The following is a 16,433-nucleotide window of genomic DNA, read 5'->3' on the forward strand; positions in this document are numbered from 1 at the left end:
TACAAAAGCTACAAATATTCTTTAGTAAATTTAGCCAAGATAAGTTTTTTAAGACAAAAATGTGCCTTAAGTCAAAACTGCATTAAAATATAATCTAATGCTATTTTTGTTACTTTTATCTTTAAAATACACGTTTGAAGCGTTTAACAAACATGGACAAAGGCAAATATAACCATAATGACTATACAAATACTCTTGTATGTTAGATAGTAACTACATAGACTTTTCAAAATTGGGAAGGATACTAAAGAAAAAATAATTTGTCTAACTTTTTATGATTGTTCAGAATATTAAAATTGTTATTATATCTTGAAAATAAATAATAAATGCAGTTCTACTCTGTTGACTGTAAACTGTATTATACATGATATAAGTAGCTTACTTGTTATCATTAACACATGTTCTTGTATTATATATGGAAATACCATTTGATGCGTGCGTGCGTGCGTGCGTGCGTGTGTTCAAAACTTCAAAAAAAATTATTGTAAATGGAGTATATTAATAAATCTAAACCTTTGAAAATGTAGTTTCATGTCGGCTTCGAGGAGGTAAATCCACCACTGCCTCCTCAGTAATGTTAAAGTTTTTAGCATGTTTTATCCTGTTGGCGCCTCTGTTCAATTCCTGCTGTTGCAGAAATCAGTGATACAGGTTCTGACAGCTGACTTCTGTAGTGAGCAGAGACGCAAGATCCAGGCAATTTAGATTAGCTTGATTGCAGGTAATCTTTTCTCAGCTCCCCCTTCCACCCGGTTGTCTTCCCCATGACCCTTTCCCTCTTTTCACATTTAGTGGCTTCTTTTAACAGCAAATCCCTGCTAAACAGCACTAGTGATGTCTGCAGTCCTGGCGAGAGGTCTTCCTGCCATTTCTCCTCTCCCACCAGGCTCTCTGTCTTGTGCCTCTACCTCTTTATTCCCCCTCCTCCTATGCATCCCCCTTTCATATGTCCTCATTTTTATATAGCACTGACCTCTTCTGCAGCACTGTACAGAGTACAGTGCTGCAGAAGATGAAGCAACGTTTGCTCTCTACATCACCATGACGCACTTCCTCCTTCAAGCCGGAAGGAGGAAGTGTGCCATGGTGAGGCTTGCAACACGACCAATAGGATGCGTGAAAGCTCTTTGAAACGCAGGGTGGACGGTAGTATTATGGGTAATTAACCCCTTATCAACCAGCCGCTCAGCTGCGGCAATTAAGCTTCATATGAATCACGATTAATCACTTGTGATTACTCGTGAGAGCATGCCTGCACCCAACTATCTTTCCTCAAAGTGACAGACCTAACTCCAACTATAAATGCCTGCTTAGCCGAACTACAGCAATGGATGAGTAACAACTGGCTGAGACTAAATGCAGATGAAACTGAAGTCCTTCTGATCGGAGGGCAGCACATGACAACAAAACAACAACTTGCAGTGTTCACCACTGGGAATAGGAGGCACGGATCTACACAGCTCTGAGCATGTGCATGTCCTGGGAGTTCTAATAGATGGGGATTTAAACTGCAAAACTCACATCTCTGCTGTGGTGAGATAATCCCAATTCCCCCCCCCCCCCCCCCCGAAGAACTGCAAACCTTAGTTCATGCCTTCATTACACCCAGAATGGACTATTGTAATGCTCTCTACACCCTTGCACCACCTACAGCTGATATAGAATACTGCTGCCAGACTGTTAACAAGCCAACCAGTCACTGTCACATAACACCAGTCCTGCACTCCCCTTCACTGGCTACCAGGGGTGTACCTGGGTAATTTAGAGCCTATGGCAAACACAAAAATTGCGCCCCCACCCCTCTTACCCCCCCTTCCCGGTCAGAGCCTCCTTCCCCTCTAAAAGCAGCATCCTTTCTCATGTCCCGTCTCGTTTCTCCATGTGTTTTGGTTGCCTGTGCTTTTTTTGGCTCGGGATATTGCTGAAGTTACTTTTTTGGAAATATCCCTTCTTATTCCCTCTGTGCTCTTTTCTAATACTAAGCCAAGTGTGCCCTACATAAATAATTTAAGTAGCCATGTTCTCCAGATAACAGAATTAAGCTGATCTGAGGTCTGAGTGACGAGGAGGCATGGTGGCATAGTACAGGGGCAGGCATGGCACCCATGGCACGAGCCATGCCTGCACCCCTCTAGATACGCCTCTGCAGTGGCTACCTATAAAATGGAGGATGCTATTCAAGATCGCCCTACTGACATTTAAGTCACAACATAATCTGGGCCCTGGATATTTGAAAGAAATGTTGCAGCTGCATAGCAATCCCAGATCCACAGCTTCTAATAATCTAGTCATGCCCAGAGTCCACCTGAAAAATGTTGGTCAAAGAGCCTTCTGTCATGCCGCTCCCACATTATGGAACTCCTTACCTCAGCAGATCAGGACAGCTCCATCTCTGGACGTGTTTAAATCCAGACTGAAAACCCACCTGTTCAGGTCTGGCAGTTGCAGAAATATAATTTTTGTTGTGCTAACACTTCATCCTACAACCAATGACTGAATCTGAGAGAGCCTAAGTGCTTTGAGACCTATGGGAGAAAAGCGCTATACAAATGTTATTGTTATTGTAAAGTGCTAGCATGTCTTCCCTAAGTAGAGGCCACTGAAGTGAATTAGTCGTCAGTGTGTAAAGAGCCAGACAGACAGCGTTATGCTCTACTTCAGCTGCCAAGTGACCTCCCAGTTATATCAGCTTAGTAACGCTGCAAAGGACAGAGATCAGCTCAGACTTGGCAACTTCACTCAGTGCTGGAGCAAGATACAGTCACGTGTTGGAAAATAGCTGTGTGATTAGAAAAACGGGAAGCACACAGAACACTCAGCTCCACTGTAAACATATTTATAGAATGACTGCAGCCAAAGTGTAGCGTTGTCACATCTTATAAATGATCTGATGAGGTATGATTCTACTAGGGCAGGTTTAGCTCTATACTTGCCTCCATCTCACTGCCTTATGTAAGAGAGAGGAGTGGAAGCAAGAGACTTGTCCGTAATGACCCTTTGCTTTCACAGCCTAGCCTGCATAAGAAAAACTAACTTTCGTATGTACACAGTCAAAGCTTCCCACCTAGGCCCTTTAATAAGAAGTGTCTGTAGAACATGAATGTTTTCCTGCGACAAGCACATTTCAGACACTAAAACTAGAGGTAAAAATAAACTGCTGAGATAAACGATTGTATCTATCCTACTACTCAGAAAAAAATGACAGTTTTATTTTCTATGTATCAACTAAGAAAATAATTTTGTATTGTCTCATATGCTGACACGGTCTTTCAGTGTCCCGAAGCTAAACTATATTTTATCTATGCCCTGCGCTCAGAAGCTGTTCTCTGCCAGGAAAGTAGTTTATGGTTATAATTCCTTATCAGTGAGGGGAGTCAGCTCAGCTGTACAGATCTACTAGCAGAGTGGTGATCAGAGCTGCTGTACACATGGCAGAAAATCAGCTGAAGTAGTAATTATTGGCTGACTAATCTAGCATGTGCTAAGGCCTTTATTTCAGATTTCAGAGAAACTCACGTGCATGCCTAAATGTTAACTCTTTCAGGCAGAAAAAGAAAAAAAGGAAGAAAGCCTAGTTATTAGCATGCTTGGCACTGTACATGGGGTGAGGGAATGAAGCTGGCACTCCTCATGGCTGCAAGGGAAATTTCCTGGTGGTTATGCTACTGATTCCAACAAGCTTTACCCAAGTGTAAGAAGCCAGTCACATAGGGATACAAGCCTGCTGGACCATGGTCAATTTAATGCTAATAATTCTGCCTGGCATGCAAACATGTGGCAGGACACAGCAAGTATGTCTGGGCACACACTACTCTAATGCAGTGCCACTTGCCTATGGAGTGCCACAGGGTTCTGTACTATCACCATTACTCTTTGCAGTCTACATGCTCCCACTGGGCAAAATAATTCAAAACTATGGGCTAGGATACCATTGTTATGCAGATGACACACAACTGTATCTGTCCTTCAAGCCTGGCACCCAAGACCCATCAGCATCCATAAATGCGTGTCTAGTGGATTTACAAAATTGGATGAACACCAGCTGGCTGAGGCCGAACTCTGACAAAACAGGTGTTGGTGGTAGGTGGTCTACGCATGATGGATAAAGTTCAAAACGTTCACCACCCCAAACTAGCAATTGGGGGAGATACTGTACAGTATAAAGACTCTGTGCGAAACCTTGGGGTGATCCTAGATGGAAATCTAAAACTCAGACAGCTGTCGTCAAGTCTTCCTTCTTCCATCTAAGAAATATAGCGAAAATCAAACACCTTATCGCAGACCTACCTGCCCTGGTTCATGCATTTGTATCCTCCCGCCTATACTACTGCAACGCCCTGTTCATCGGATCTACAGATAAGGTTCTGCGCCCCTTACAGCTGGTACAGAATGCTGCAGCCAGACTCCTAGCCAATGCCCCCCGCAGCTCACACATCACCCCAGTACTGCAAACTCTTCACTGGTTGCCAGTAAAATGGAGAATCAATTTTAAGATCTGCCTGCTGACATTCAAGGCTCTACACCACATGGGACCCAAATACATAGCGGATCTATTGGAACTTTATGCCCCTCCACGCACCCTCCGCTCTGCCAACAAGATGACGCTGGTTATTCCCAGGATACACTTAACATTTGGTGCTCGGGCCTTTTCCTATGCAGCCCCTACTCTATGGAACTCACTTCCACAATCAGTATGAGAGGCTCCTTCTCTGGACAGCTTTAAAAAAAAGGCTAAAAACTCACCTCTTTTCCCGAGCCTTTGAGACTGCATAATGCAGGGTCACAGCGCTTTGAGTCCCCAGGGAGAAAAGCGCTATAAAAATATTACTGTTATTGTAAACTCATTGCCAATTATATGCAACTTGGCATTTGGCCAATCAAAATCATTAGGGCTCTTTCACATTAGGGCAGATTCTCTGCGTTTCAACGCAAAGGATAAAGTTTGCGTTACCCAAGGTGAAATGAAAGTCCATAGACTTTCATTTTAGCTTTCACATATAACGCAGCCTTTTTCTGCGTTGCGTTACACTGCACCCAGGCGCAGTTTTTCGGCCGACGCTAGCTTTATGCGTTACAATGTTAGTCAATGTAAAACGCACACTATGCGCGTTTTTAATCCGTTAACGCAGGCAATCAGTCCCAGAATGCAACAGAGGAACAATGTAGAAAGTTGAAAACTAAAAGAAAAAAAAATTACCCGCGTTTTTCTATGTGCAGTAACGCATTGAAAACGGAACAAAAACGCACACTCACTGCAGTGCAACGCATATCAAAACGCATTAAAACGCATACAACAAAACGTATGCTTTGAGCGTTCTCCAACGCACCCTGTGATGTGAAAGGAAGTTCATCTGATTGTTAGCATCTCAATTACCAAATCTAAAGCCTGGTCATAAACAATAATTAGTCCGATTTCTCTATGGCAGCCAGTCACATCTGAGCTGTCAATTCTATATGGCAATGCATATAATGCAATAAGTAATCTGGGTGGCTGCTTTTCGAAACACTGCTGTTCCTTTGGGTTCAATGCATGGCACCATGCCTACTTTTAATGGTTACTATGGACTTGGACATTCCTGTGAAATGCATTGTTTGACCCTACTTTGTGCAATAAACTCTTGAATCTCGATAATGTTACACTGGCGTTCTTTTGTTAAGTACTAAAAATCGTAAAGATTTAAAAAAAAAAAAAAAAAAAGAAGGAGCAGAACCCATACCGAAAAGCTACAATTTGCAGCACAAAAGGACATTTGTATGCACTGCAGCATCCGCTATCAGGCACATCTGGGCACCCATTATAAAAGACCCGATTTGCAGCAAACAAAGCGCACGCTATGCAATGCCTTAATTTGCATATCTGCATGTTTCAGCACCCGCGGTTCAATCAGGCGCCTGGGTAATGAAGCTTACCTTCCTTGCAGCAGGGTGTAGGTTGAGGTTAGGAGGGGGTGGTGGTGTGGGGGAGGTTTCAGTGTTAGGTAGAGGGACATCTTAGTGTTAGGCATTAGCAGAGGGACGTCTTAGGGTTGTGCATCGGTAAATCCATGAGAGGGGAAAGGCAACTATACCTCTCCTTACTAAAGACTTTAATTGTTTTATCCTTTTTGGATGCCTCCATCTACCCATTGTTACTCCTTGCAGCTCTGTTGGAAAGTTGTATTTTTACCGTGGCATTTTTCCCAGGATCTACTGTACCTACCCACCAGGAGTGCGGCCTTCAAGAATCCTTGCAAGCCATACCGAGAGTGGGAATTCCACCATATGCCTTATTGGTGATTGCAGTTCCTTTGCAGCCCGAGTGACTCTCACTACATTACATGTCCTGGTGTTTTAATAGATTGCCCTATTGGGGTCCTGGTATTTTATCTCCCAAGTGTTTTCTCGATCCACAGATTACCATGGTCCACCTCTCTCTAGAACTACTTTTATTAAGGAGGTATCGGGGCTTTGATGATTAATGCAGAACGTTAACAACATTAATGCGGAACTGGAGCGAAAATAACGTAATGAATAAAATTGCTTAGTTGTTTTTACAATATTAACTTCTAAATCATTTACTTAATGTTTGCCCATTGCATAATCTTTCCTCACCCTGATCTACATTCTGAAATTTATTGCAGGCGGCAACATCTTTGGCCCTGCCAGACAATGCCTGTGCATGGAACTCAGTAAACCAATATTTCACAAAGGGAGATACTGCATGCTTGGCAGTTTATAGCAGCCATTATTTCCCATAGTGCAACGAGGTTCACAGGCAGGAACTGTCAGGGCCATGTCATGACATCACACAGTGGGAGGGGTTTCACCACAATATCCGCCAGATGTCCCTGGTGATCTGTTTGAGAAAAAGTACAGATTTCATGTGGGAAAGGTGTATCAGCTACTGATTGGGATGAGGTTCAATCAGAGGTTAAAGTTCCCCTCTAAGTAAAAACAAAAACAACAAAAAAAAGTTTCCCTTAAATTATATCAGATATTGCAACTAATTTTTAAACCCCCCTTTTCCTTTTATAAATTGTGCACTGAAATACTGCAAAAAACAGAGTTTTCAGATACTGTAAGGATTGTTTAAGTGCAGTGATAGATGTTGTTCATACACTTACTGGATAGTAAGTGTATGAAGCGCCTTCCATCCCCATTTTCCGGGAAGAGCACAGCCATTCCAATGTCTTTAAAAGAGTTTGAAGAAAATATGAATCGTCGTATTTTTCTAGTTAACCCCCCTCAACTCACTCAAGACGCACAATTCAGTCAATTTCCTACTGAAAGCATTTTGAAAATCACAAGTGTTATTTACATTCAACATGAAATCCAATTAATGCCCATCATAGAGCTCTTGACAAAAATCGGTGGTGGAGATGTGAAGTCTTTCTCAGCAATGTACTTTATACAGCCATCGGGTGGCGCTCTGGGTATAAACACACTTTATTATAGTCAATCAAATACTGTCACGCAGAATGTCTTGCACTCATGCACTGTTATAACAAGATACTGATCATTCAGTAAGTAATTCTTAAACAATGCATAACACATACTTTTAGGATATACAGCAAAGTTAATTACGATGCAGCCTGTTTTTTTTTTTCCTTTTTGTAAACTGATTTTACTGAAAAAAAACAACACAAAAACAGGTAATTTGGTTCCAGAAAAGAAAAACAAAATGTACCGGTACACTTTTTGTTGGATTGAGGTTAAGATCTAGGAGTGCAATGTGGCACAAGTTCATACACGAGTTGTGCTGTTTACGTGGCACACACACACACACAGCTTTTAAGCTAAAGGCCAAGTCCACCCTGAACTGAGACGGTAGTTTTGGGTGGATGCACATGGGCGGAGTCACCATAGGCGTTGTGCATCTCTCAGGAACTCCAGTGGCCAGATCGCATCTCTGGCATTCCAGAATCAACAAACGGCTTCAATTGAGTGTGCAGTAGAATCATCTCGTATAGAACTCCTAACCTGCCAAAGGGTCTGTCCTCCTGCTCATTACTCCATAAGGTAAAATAAATAAACCATGTCCGGTATGGAGAGAAAGAGGCTGAATCCCCACAGCAGGATCTGAAAAAGTCCTTCAAACTTAGAAGCTGACGTGGATTTAAAAAGGTTCTGCTAATGATGTGAATTTGTAAAAATCTGAATCACCACTCAAACGGTTATCAGAATGAAATTCTGTCAGTGAGAAAAAGCCATTTCCCCTGTTAGTTTACATTTACTTTCCCCTCTTGGACAAATAACTAGGCTCAGCATTGTGAGATTGGGCATCAGCGTTCAGCTACAGAAAACGTAATCGGCCATGGGAGTTAGAGCTGGGGGACCAGGTCTGGGCACAAGAGCAATTAGGTGGAGCACCAGGACTGTGCACCAGGAACTGGAAATAAGACGGACAAAGAAAGACAAGTATTGTTTAGAGTTTTTGCTTAGGATTAGGCATAGATAAGGAGAGTTGGGGTATTGGGTAGGAAAGTTAGCTTTAGAAAACACGGAAAAAGTCCATATTAAAAGTGGAGGTTATTGCAAGCGTAGGTGAATTGGGGAGAGGAACAAAAATTCCAGACAAAAACAGCGTTGCATAGCAGCAAGAAAAAGCAATAGGCAATCTTGCACCCAATACCCAGTGCCCTATCTTACCAAACCAAAACCGTACACCTTTGCAGGACTGAGTATCATTGTGAGAAATGTCTCAATCAGCTGCTTGAGCCTGTTACATTCATACAATGTGCAGATTTAAAAACATGTCTGGTAGGCATACATGGAACACAAAAGGTGCTCTTAAATGAAAGCCATGAACAGGGGTAGATCTCAAGTACAAAAAACAGAATAGACAGCCTTAGTAAAGTCCTACCGGCCCAACAGGGACTGAAGACCAGAAAACAACTAATGCTAGCCATAGACTACGCAATCCCAAAACAATATCTCTCTGACTGGAAATTAATCCAGGTTTTACCTCCTTGCAACACTAAATTTTGGTCAGGATCCAGCACAGGTTTAAAAAAGTCAGTTTAGACAGAGGTTCAAGCTTTGTACCGATTGACAGAGTACAAAGCTATATGGCCATCAATCCCCCTTCCCCGATCATAAAAAGTTGATAACTTTACCAACAGTTTGAAATGAGGTCGAAACAAAAAAAAATTGAAGCCCTAGCTTTTGACCTGTTTTTTTTATTTTTACTTGATTCCATGAGATAATCATATTGAATTTGTGATTGAGAACCTGGTCTAGAATCTTGACGGGGGAAAAAAAAGGTCCAGGTAGGTAAAACTGCCATTAGGTGAATTGTAGAGTGGAGATTCAGCTCTGTTCTCCGTTCTTTATGAAGCATAATATACAAAATTATAACATAGAAAAACTTAAATTCTATCTCAAGTGGCCATTTCAAGGGCTGGTTTGGACAAGACAGCTTCCGGCGGCTTGTTTCGCTGCAACCAAACGTTTTTCTGTTACCGCAGAGAAGCGTTTGACATAGTTTGTTGTCACGGCACATTTAGAGACCCATCGGGATAGAATGTAACCGTGAACGGTGCCAACTCCAGAAGCTACATGCAGCGTCCCTCAGAACCGCTGCACTAGGGCAATCAACGGCAAATAACAGTAAACAATGTGAGATGAACACTCCAAGGCATCTCGATTACGAGGCGGTGGAGCCCTAGCGGTAAATGCAGTGGATAAAAGTAATCAATTGTCCATCTGAACTGGCCCCAAGTTCACGCAAGGCCTTTACACTCATGCATCCAGACTCCCATGCAACAGGGCAGTATAGCGGAGGTCTGGGGCACATCCCACTGCAGAGACCAGTGAGGTGATGGCCTGTAATGCACCAAAAGGACTGGAAGAAAAAGGCCCAGAGCAGTCTCATAACCTATAGATATGGTCAATGAAATGTTAATAAATCCAACTTTAGCAAATTGAAAATGTTTGTAGCTTTAAACTGGGCCAATCAAATGCTTATAATTGGCCAACTTCCAAGCTGCATACAATTCACAAACGCATGGGAATTATTAGCATCTCACGGACCATCTCTAGAGACCACCCAGATTATATAACACGGTATCTCATACATTTTACATTTAATGCTGCAGGAAGTCATAGGAAGGGAAGGGGGTTATAAGCATACAATTCTTTAGACGTCTGGAGTTCTGTTTAAGAGCACAGCTAAGGACAGATTGATCAGATTGTGCATAATAAAAATCATAGATTCTGAATGAATGAGAGAGAGAAAGAGAGAGAGAGAGAGAGAGCATATCAAAGTCCAAATACAGATAATTTACTACTAAGTATGATAGAGCTTCTGCGTTGTTAATGGTCACGGAATTATATATACCATTTATAAACTTTAGGCAAAGTTTCAATAAAAGTTATCCTAGGCAGTCATTTGGTTTAAAAACAAAAACAAGAAAAGTAGTATCTCAGGATCTCCGCTCTTGTAAGAACTCAGGCTGAATAATTCACAGTGATGTGTCTACCAATTCTCAACCATCTACAGTAAACTCTGGCAAATGCTGGGTGACCTTTACAGTATTGCTGCCAAGGTGGTCTTCCCTTTCTTGCGATTGTCCGTGGTGGGTTAATCATCTAGCTGTCCATAAATCCTTTCAGTCCAGTCATTTGTGATTGTATATCTTCTGGTAACTCAAGAGGAGGAAGATCTGGTAAGGGAATGTCTAAAGGAGGAAGGTTGGGTATAGGAATGCCCGTCCCCTTGCCTGTGTTTGCTACAAACGTCTGCCAGGCAGATGCTGGGTTAGATGAAGTCACCATTGGCTGCTGCAAGTTCCACAGTTCAGACCTCTCCACAAAATCGGTATCTGTGTCCAGCTCCTTCTCTGGATTCCTCTGCAGCCTAGCCAGCTCAGCCCGTAGTTTACGGTTCTCCTTTTTTAACTTATCATTTTCTACCAAAAGGGTGTCCACCAGCAGGTTCAGGTCTTTGATCTTGGTAGCTTGCTCCTCCAGTCTTGTTTTGTCGTCTTTTGGGACACGGTTGGCCTTGTAAGGCTCCAGTGGCTCCTTCCTCTTCTGCAGCAGATATAGTAAAGAGTCTGGTTCTCGGTCAAAGACACTGTGGATTTCCTGCAAATACTTCCCTGGGATAGAACTGGATTTCTGGCCCGCAGAAACAAGTGCATTTTGGCTGTCGATGTCATCGGTAGATGATTTGTATGAGGTCTGCAGGTGGGCGACTAGCTCCTTATCTGCAGCTATTGCTTTTTGTTGAGTTCTTAATTTCTCTTCTCGCTTTACCCTTTTCAGTTTTTCCTGAATCAAGTGTTGTTGTTTAACGTGACTCTCTCGCTGCAGATCTAGAGACAACTGTGCCTGTACGGGAGTAAAGGAATACAAGGATGATTAACTGGCATAGTCCATTTATTCCACACAGCAATATTACAAGCAAATTGTTCATGTTAGGCCCCCCAAGCCAGCAAGCATTTGGTCTCATCACTTCTCACTATGGGATTACGAAACTGTAGGACTGTCAGTTAACAAGGCCAATCACCATCTGGTGAACATCAAGGTCACCTTCTCTAGTGTGTTATTGTGGGGGCTGCTAATAATGCATCAGAAGCAGCAAACTTATAACCAGATTATTATCTACCACCACCAGAAGAAGAATATACAATGCAATAAACGCCATTGCCTCTTCAGGGTTTTGTGCACTTATCCTTACTGTCCACCAAAGTCTTCAGATAACTACCTATCTATAGAGCAGTGCATAAAGACATTTAGTGAAACAGTCAAAGCAGAGGAGACAAAAAGGATAAACCGAAAAAACACTAGATGAAGGCTGTCAAGTCAACGGAATGAGAGAGATCAGATGGTGTCAGATACCTGCTCAGATGGTGTCAGCTTCTTGGCGTCCAAGAGGTAAGCTGTAAAAAGGAAAAAAAAAAAAGTTTGAATGCACAAAAACCATAGTTCCACTAGAGGGCATCAGACATCACACATATCTCTGTGACAATATTGATACCACATCAATGTAAATAGTATTTTGCAAAGTATATAGTAAAATCTTGTCTTAAAATAACTCCAGCTAGATACATACCTACAGTGCTGCCCATAATTACTCATATCCCTGGCAAAGTTTGACTTAAAGTTACTTTTATTCAACCAGCAAGTAATTTTTTGATGGGAAATTACATAGGTGTGTCCCAAAACATAATAAGACGATGTAGAAGAGGCATTATTGTGAAAAAAAAAAAAACATTTCTCAGCTTTTATTTACATTTGAGCAAAAAAAGTGTCCTGTCCAAAATTATTCATACCCTTCACAAACTGTCACAGTCTGTGGGAAAATCCAAAGTTCTATACCATTCCAAATAGCCCAAGCTGTTCTAAAGCACCCTAATTACACTGATTAATTGAGAACAGCTGTTTTAAATCAACTCAACAGGTGAAAATCAGCAGCTCTTTGCAGCTGGTTTGCGGACAGTCATAGCTAAGACAAAGGAGCTCAGTAAAGACCTGCGGTTGCGCATCGTGGTTGCTAACAAGTCAGGAAAGGGCTACAAGGCCATTTCTAAATGTTTTCAAGTTACAGTGGCTACAGTGCGAGGCATTATTAAAAAAATACAAGATGTTCCGCACTGTGGAAAAGCTCAGAGGACGTGGTCGGAAGCCAAAAGTGACACCTGGGCTGGCCAGGAGGATAGTGAGAGAGGTGAAAAAGAATCCAAGCATCACCACCAAAGGCCATCCTGGTGAATCTGGGCTCTGCTGGTGGCAATGTCACAAGGCAGACAATCCAACGGACACATGTCGACCAAGGAGGATGCCACTTCTCCAGATAAGGCACACAAAAGCTTGCTTGGCCTTTGCAAATGCTCATCTGCACAAAGAAGAAGACTTCTGGTCGTCTGTGTTATGGTCATATGAAAAACAGAAATTGAATTGTTCGGTCACAATGATGTTTCCTTCATTTGGTGTAAAAAAAGGAGAACCCTTCAACCCAAAGAACACCATCCCCACTGTGAAACATGGTGGTGGGAACCTAATGCTTTGGGGGTGTTTTTCAGCCAATGGACCAGGGAACCTAATCACAGTAAATGGCACCATGAAAAAAAGAGAAGTACATGAGGATTCTCAATGACATTAGGCAGTCTGCAGAGAAATTTGGCCTTGGGCACCAGTGGACATTTCAGCATGACAATGACCCAAAAAACACAGCAAAAGTGGTGAAGAAATGATTAGCAAACAACATTAACAGCAGACCGGGAGGACTAGGCTATTCAGAAACTCATCTACAGAGGTATGCCAGGTACATAGGACTACACGGGCACGAGGAGATAGAAAAGGGAGGCCTACCGCGCAGCTTAAGTAAACGCCTGCTGCACCAACAAAAGCGAACGTCCCTTAGGGGGGAGGACTGCTTAAAGGGAACCAGAGACGAAGCACCCTTGTGTATTTTACCATATATATCAGTAAGAACATTAGAGAAAACACTTACCATGCGCTCTGTTTCATCCTCACTGCTAAAAGTGTCTTATCAGCTGTGATAAGAATCCCGGACTGAGCATTCAATCTGGCTTTGCAGGGAATAATTATAGCTGAGTCATTATAGCAGAGCCATAAGGGGGCAGGCTTGGGCTTGAAAAGACACCAGAGAAGACAGACTCAGCTATAATCTTTCCGTAGCAAAGCTAGACTGAGTGCTCAGTCGGGGATTCTTATCAGAGGTGATAACAGTCAGATTAAACAGAGAATGAAACAAAGAGCAGATTAGGTGTTTACGGTCATGTTCCCACCGATTTATAAGGTAAAATACAAGAGGGTGCTTCATCTCTGGTTCTCTTTAAAGGGAGCTATGCACTAATTTGTAAAAACTTAGAGACATTACATTCTTGCTTAAAAAGGAAAAATTCTATAAACTGGTTTCAGGGCTGCACAAATGTAAAAAAAAAATCCCAGCCCTGGGATAAAATGGAACTCAAATGTTTGCCCCTCAATGAGATTTTCCTATACATAATTTTAGGACATGCTCAACCACAGCCTTATCCTGCCTATGCCAATGATTCAGCTGCACAACATGAAAAAGAGCTCTGAAAGTAAAGTTACAGCAAATAGAGGTCATGGCCACAAAAGGAGACCTTTAAAGTGAAATTATTTGCAAAAAAATAGCACTTAGAGCATATTTTTTAATTTAATAATAACTTTTGCATTTTAATTAATAGCTAGTTGTTTTCCAAAGCCACATGTAAGCACAAACTACACCAATTTCAAGCCTGGCATCTGTACTCTGGGTTTCAGTACAGACAGTCCAGTTATTTCCTCTCCTTCTTGAGTAATTGGCTGCACAAAGCAAAAGGGTATTGTTGATTATTTTCCACACCTGCTCTGACTGAGTGACTAGAAGCTACATAAACCAGATCAGGTTATCTGAGCACCCCATGGGCAGGTGTCTAATAGGCGCCTGTGCTGGTTTTCGGTAATCGGGTGCCCAGCCAATCATTTGCCAATAGGCTACTACATAGTATCTAATGTATGTAGCTGATCGTAAACGATTGGCTATAACTATGAGTCCTTTGGGCGCCTGGTGTTAAGGTTAGGCATTAGCTAGTGGTGGTGGAGGGGGGTGTTAAGTTAGGTACCTACAGGGGAGGGGGTTAAGCACATAGACCAAAGGATTAAGGTTAGGATAGGTGCCGGCCAGGTAGTGAACACAAAAGCAATTTAAATGACCAATATTTTACGGTTTTAGACACACCGAACTGATGCAACGGTGCCACAATATGTACTCACAAACACACTGCCCTGACAGCCAGTGTTAAAAACGAGACAAAGAGATTGGATACGTTTATGCTCAAACACTGTACACAGGCACTAATCCTAGTAATTTGCAGGGTGGAACTGAAGAGATTACTTATTTCTCAGCAAAGGTAGAATTTCATTTTAAAACCAATGACAAAGTAGATAGATTATGTGACCACTATTCTTCAACTTATATTTCAGGTAAATTAAGCTTTAAGATGCCACGGCAACAGCAAACCTTCTATATACACAGTGGTGTAACAATAGGGGATGCAGAGATTGTGACTGCATTGGACATAGGGGCCCATTAGGGATCCTCCTTCATCCACCTTATTAGCTTCTTAATGGAGCAATGCTGGTAATAAACACCTCTATATGTGCACTGAATAGCAGTGGTGCTCATCCGCATTCTGGAAATCCGGGTAACCCGGATATCCGAACTTTTTTAAGCTATCCCAGCAGAAGCCCTAGCAACCAATCACAGAGGGGAACCCTAGCCAGCCCCACCTGACCTCATTGAGCCAATCAGAGGGCTCTTAGCCTAAACCCTGGCACCCAATCACAGAAAAGAACACTGGCCAGCCCCCCGTATAATAATAAGTAGGGCTGCCATGAGACATATCGTCTTAGCTTTCTGAATGCTCACTGAGAGACATGCTCCAGTGCTGGTGGCCTACCAAGGGCTGTACGCAGTTATAAACCTAAAGCTGTTCAGTGATTAACCCCTTCCCTACTATCACTACCCTATTGTTAAATCGTTAATTAGCTTGATTGATATTGTATGACAGTCAGAGTGTGTGCTCCAGTGCTGCTGGCCTAGCAGTGATAAACCGAAAGCTGTTCAGTTTATAACCCCTTCAATATCACTACACTATTGTTAAATCATTAATTAGCTTGATGTCATTTGTGTGACAGAGTGTGTGCTGCAGGCAGCTGCTATGTGTCTGTGTGTGTGCTGTGCACAGACCTGGCCAGCTATTAGCCTTAGGTATAGGTTAGGGATTAGCGGATAGGATTACTGTGTTATTGTGTAGTTAGTACTGTAGTACAGCAGTCAGTGCTAGTAGTTGTTAGAGTAGTAGTACTACTGTGTTAGCTTTCTATAGAACTGCTGTGCTGTGAGCAGTGAAAGTGTGACAGTTAGTGTGCACTAGCATCTTCTCCTCTGCTGTCTGACTTTCACTCGGCACTTGCCACTTGGCAAGTGCCACGTGACATGTGTCACGTGCCAAGTGCTAAGTGCCAACTGCCACGTCAGGCATGCTCCAGGCACACGTTACACCTGCTGCTGCTGCATTGCCCTGCTCCCTGTGCAGCTCCCACCTCCAGGCCAGGGGGCCACAGGCCACTGATACCACCTATATTTAGCCCAAAACACAATTGCTGCGTAATTTTTTGGAGGTGTCTTGGCTGAAAACTGTCATGTCCCAGTTGTGCGGTTGGACTTTGGACACAATGTGGGCTGCACAACCGCTGTCTGGAACCTAGGCCTAATGTTAATTGACAGCCATTTTTTTTTGGGGGGGGGGGGGGGGGGGTTTAAGTACCCACATCAATTGGTGTTCCCCTTTAAAAAAATAATAATGCTACATGCCTCGTTTACCCTAAAAAAAAACGTTTTAAAGCAATTTAAAGGGCATTTCCGGTTTTTCTATCCGGATATCCGAATCCACCCGGATAATGCATTCGGATAT

At 42.6% G+C, this 16,433-nt stretch overlaps 1 protein-coding gene across 6 annotated transcripts in view; it reads right to left on the reverse strand.

Moving 5' to 3' along the window:
- Window positions 1-16,433, reverse strand: part of NRBF2 (nuclear receptor binding factor 2) — a 100,699-nt gene that overhangs the window by 57,160 nt on the left and 27,106 nt on the right. For 5 of the 6 annotated variants that reach the window (XR_011024236.1, XR_011024235.1, XR_011024237.1 and 2 more), the window contains exons 3-4: window positions 11,824-11,864; window positions 10,319-11,313 (exon numbers count right to left, since the gene is read on the reverse strand). Coding sequence is in view for 1 of the 6 variants with exons in the window: in XM_068255111.1 (XP_068111212.1) it covers window positions 10,570-11,313; window positions 11,824-11,864 (785 nt within the window). In the remaining 5 variants the exon portion in view is untranslated. Of the gene's footprint in view, window positions 1-7,363; window positions 11,314-11,823; window positions 11,865-16,433 lie in introns of those variants that run through there. The other variant, XM_068255111.1, reaches the window with a different exon arrangement.

This window comes from Hyperolius riggenbachi, chromosome 10 (genome assembly GCF_040937935.1).
Source record: "Hyperolius riggenbachi isolate aHypRig1 chromosome 10, aHypRig1.pri, whole genome shotgun sequence".
NCBI lineage: Eukaryota > Metazoa > Chordata > Amphibia > Anura > Hyperoliidae > Hyperolius > Hyperolius riggenbachi.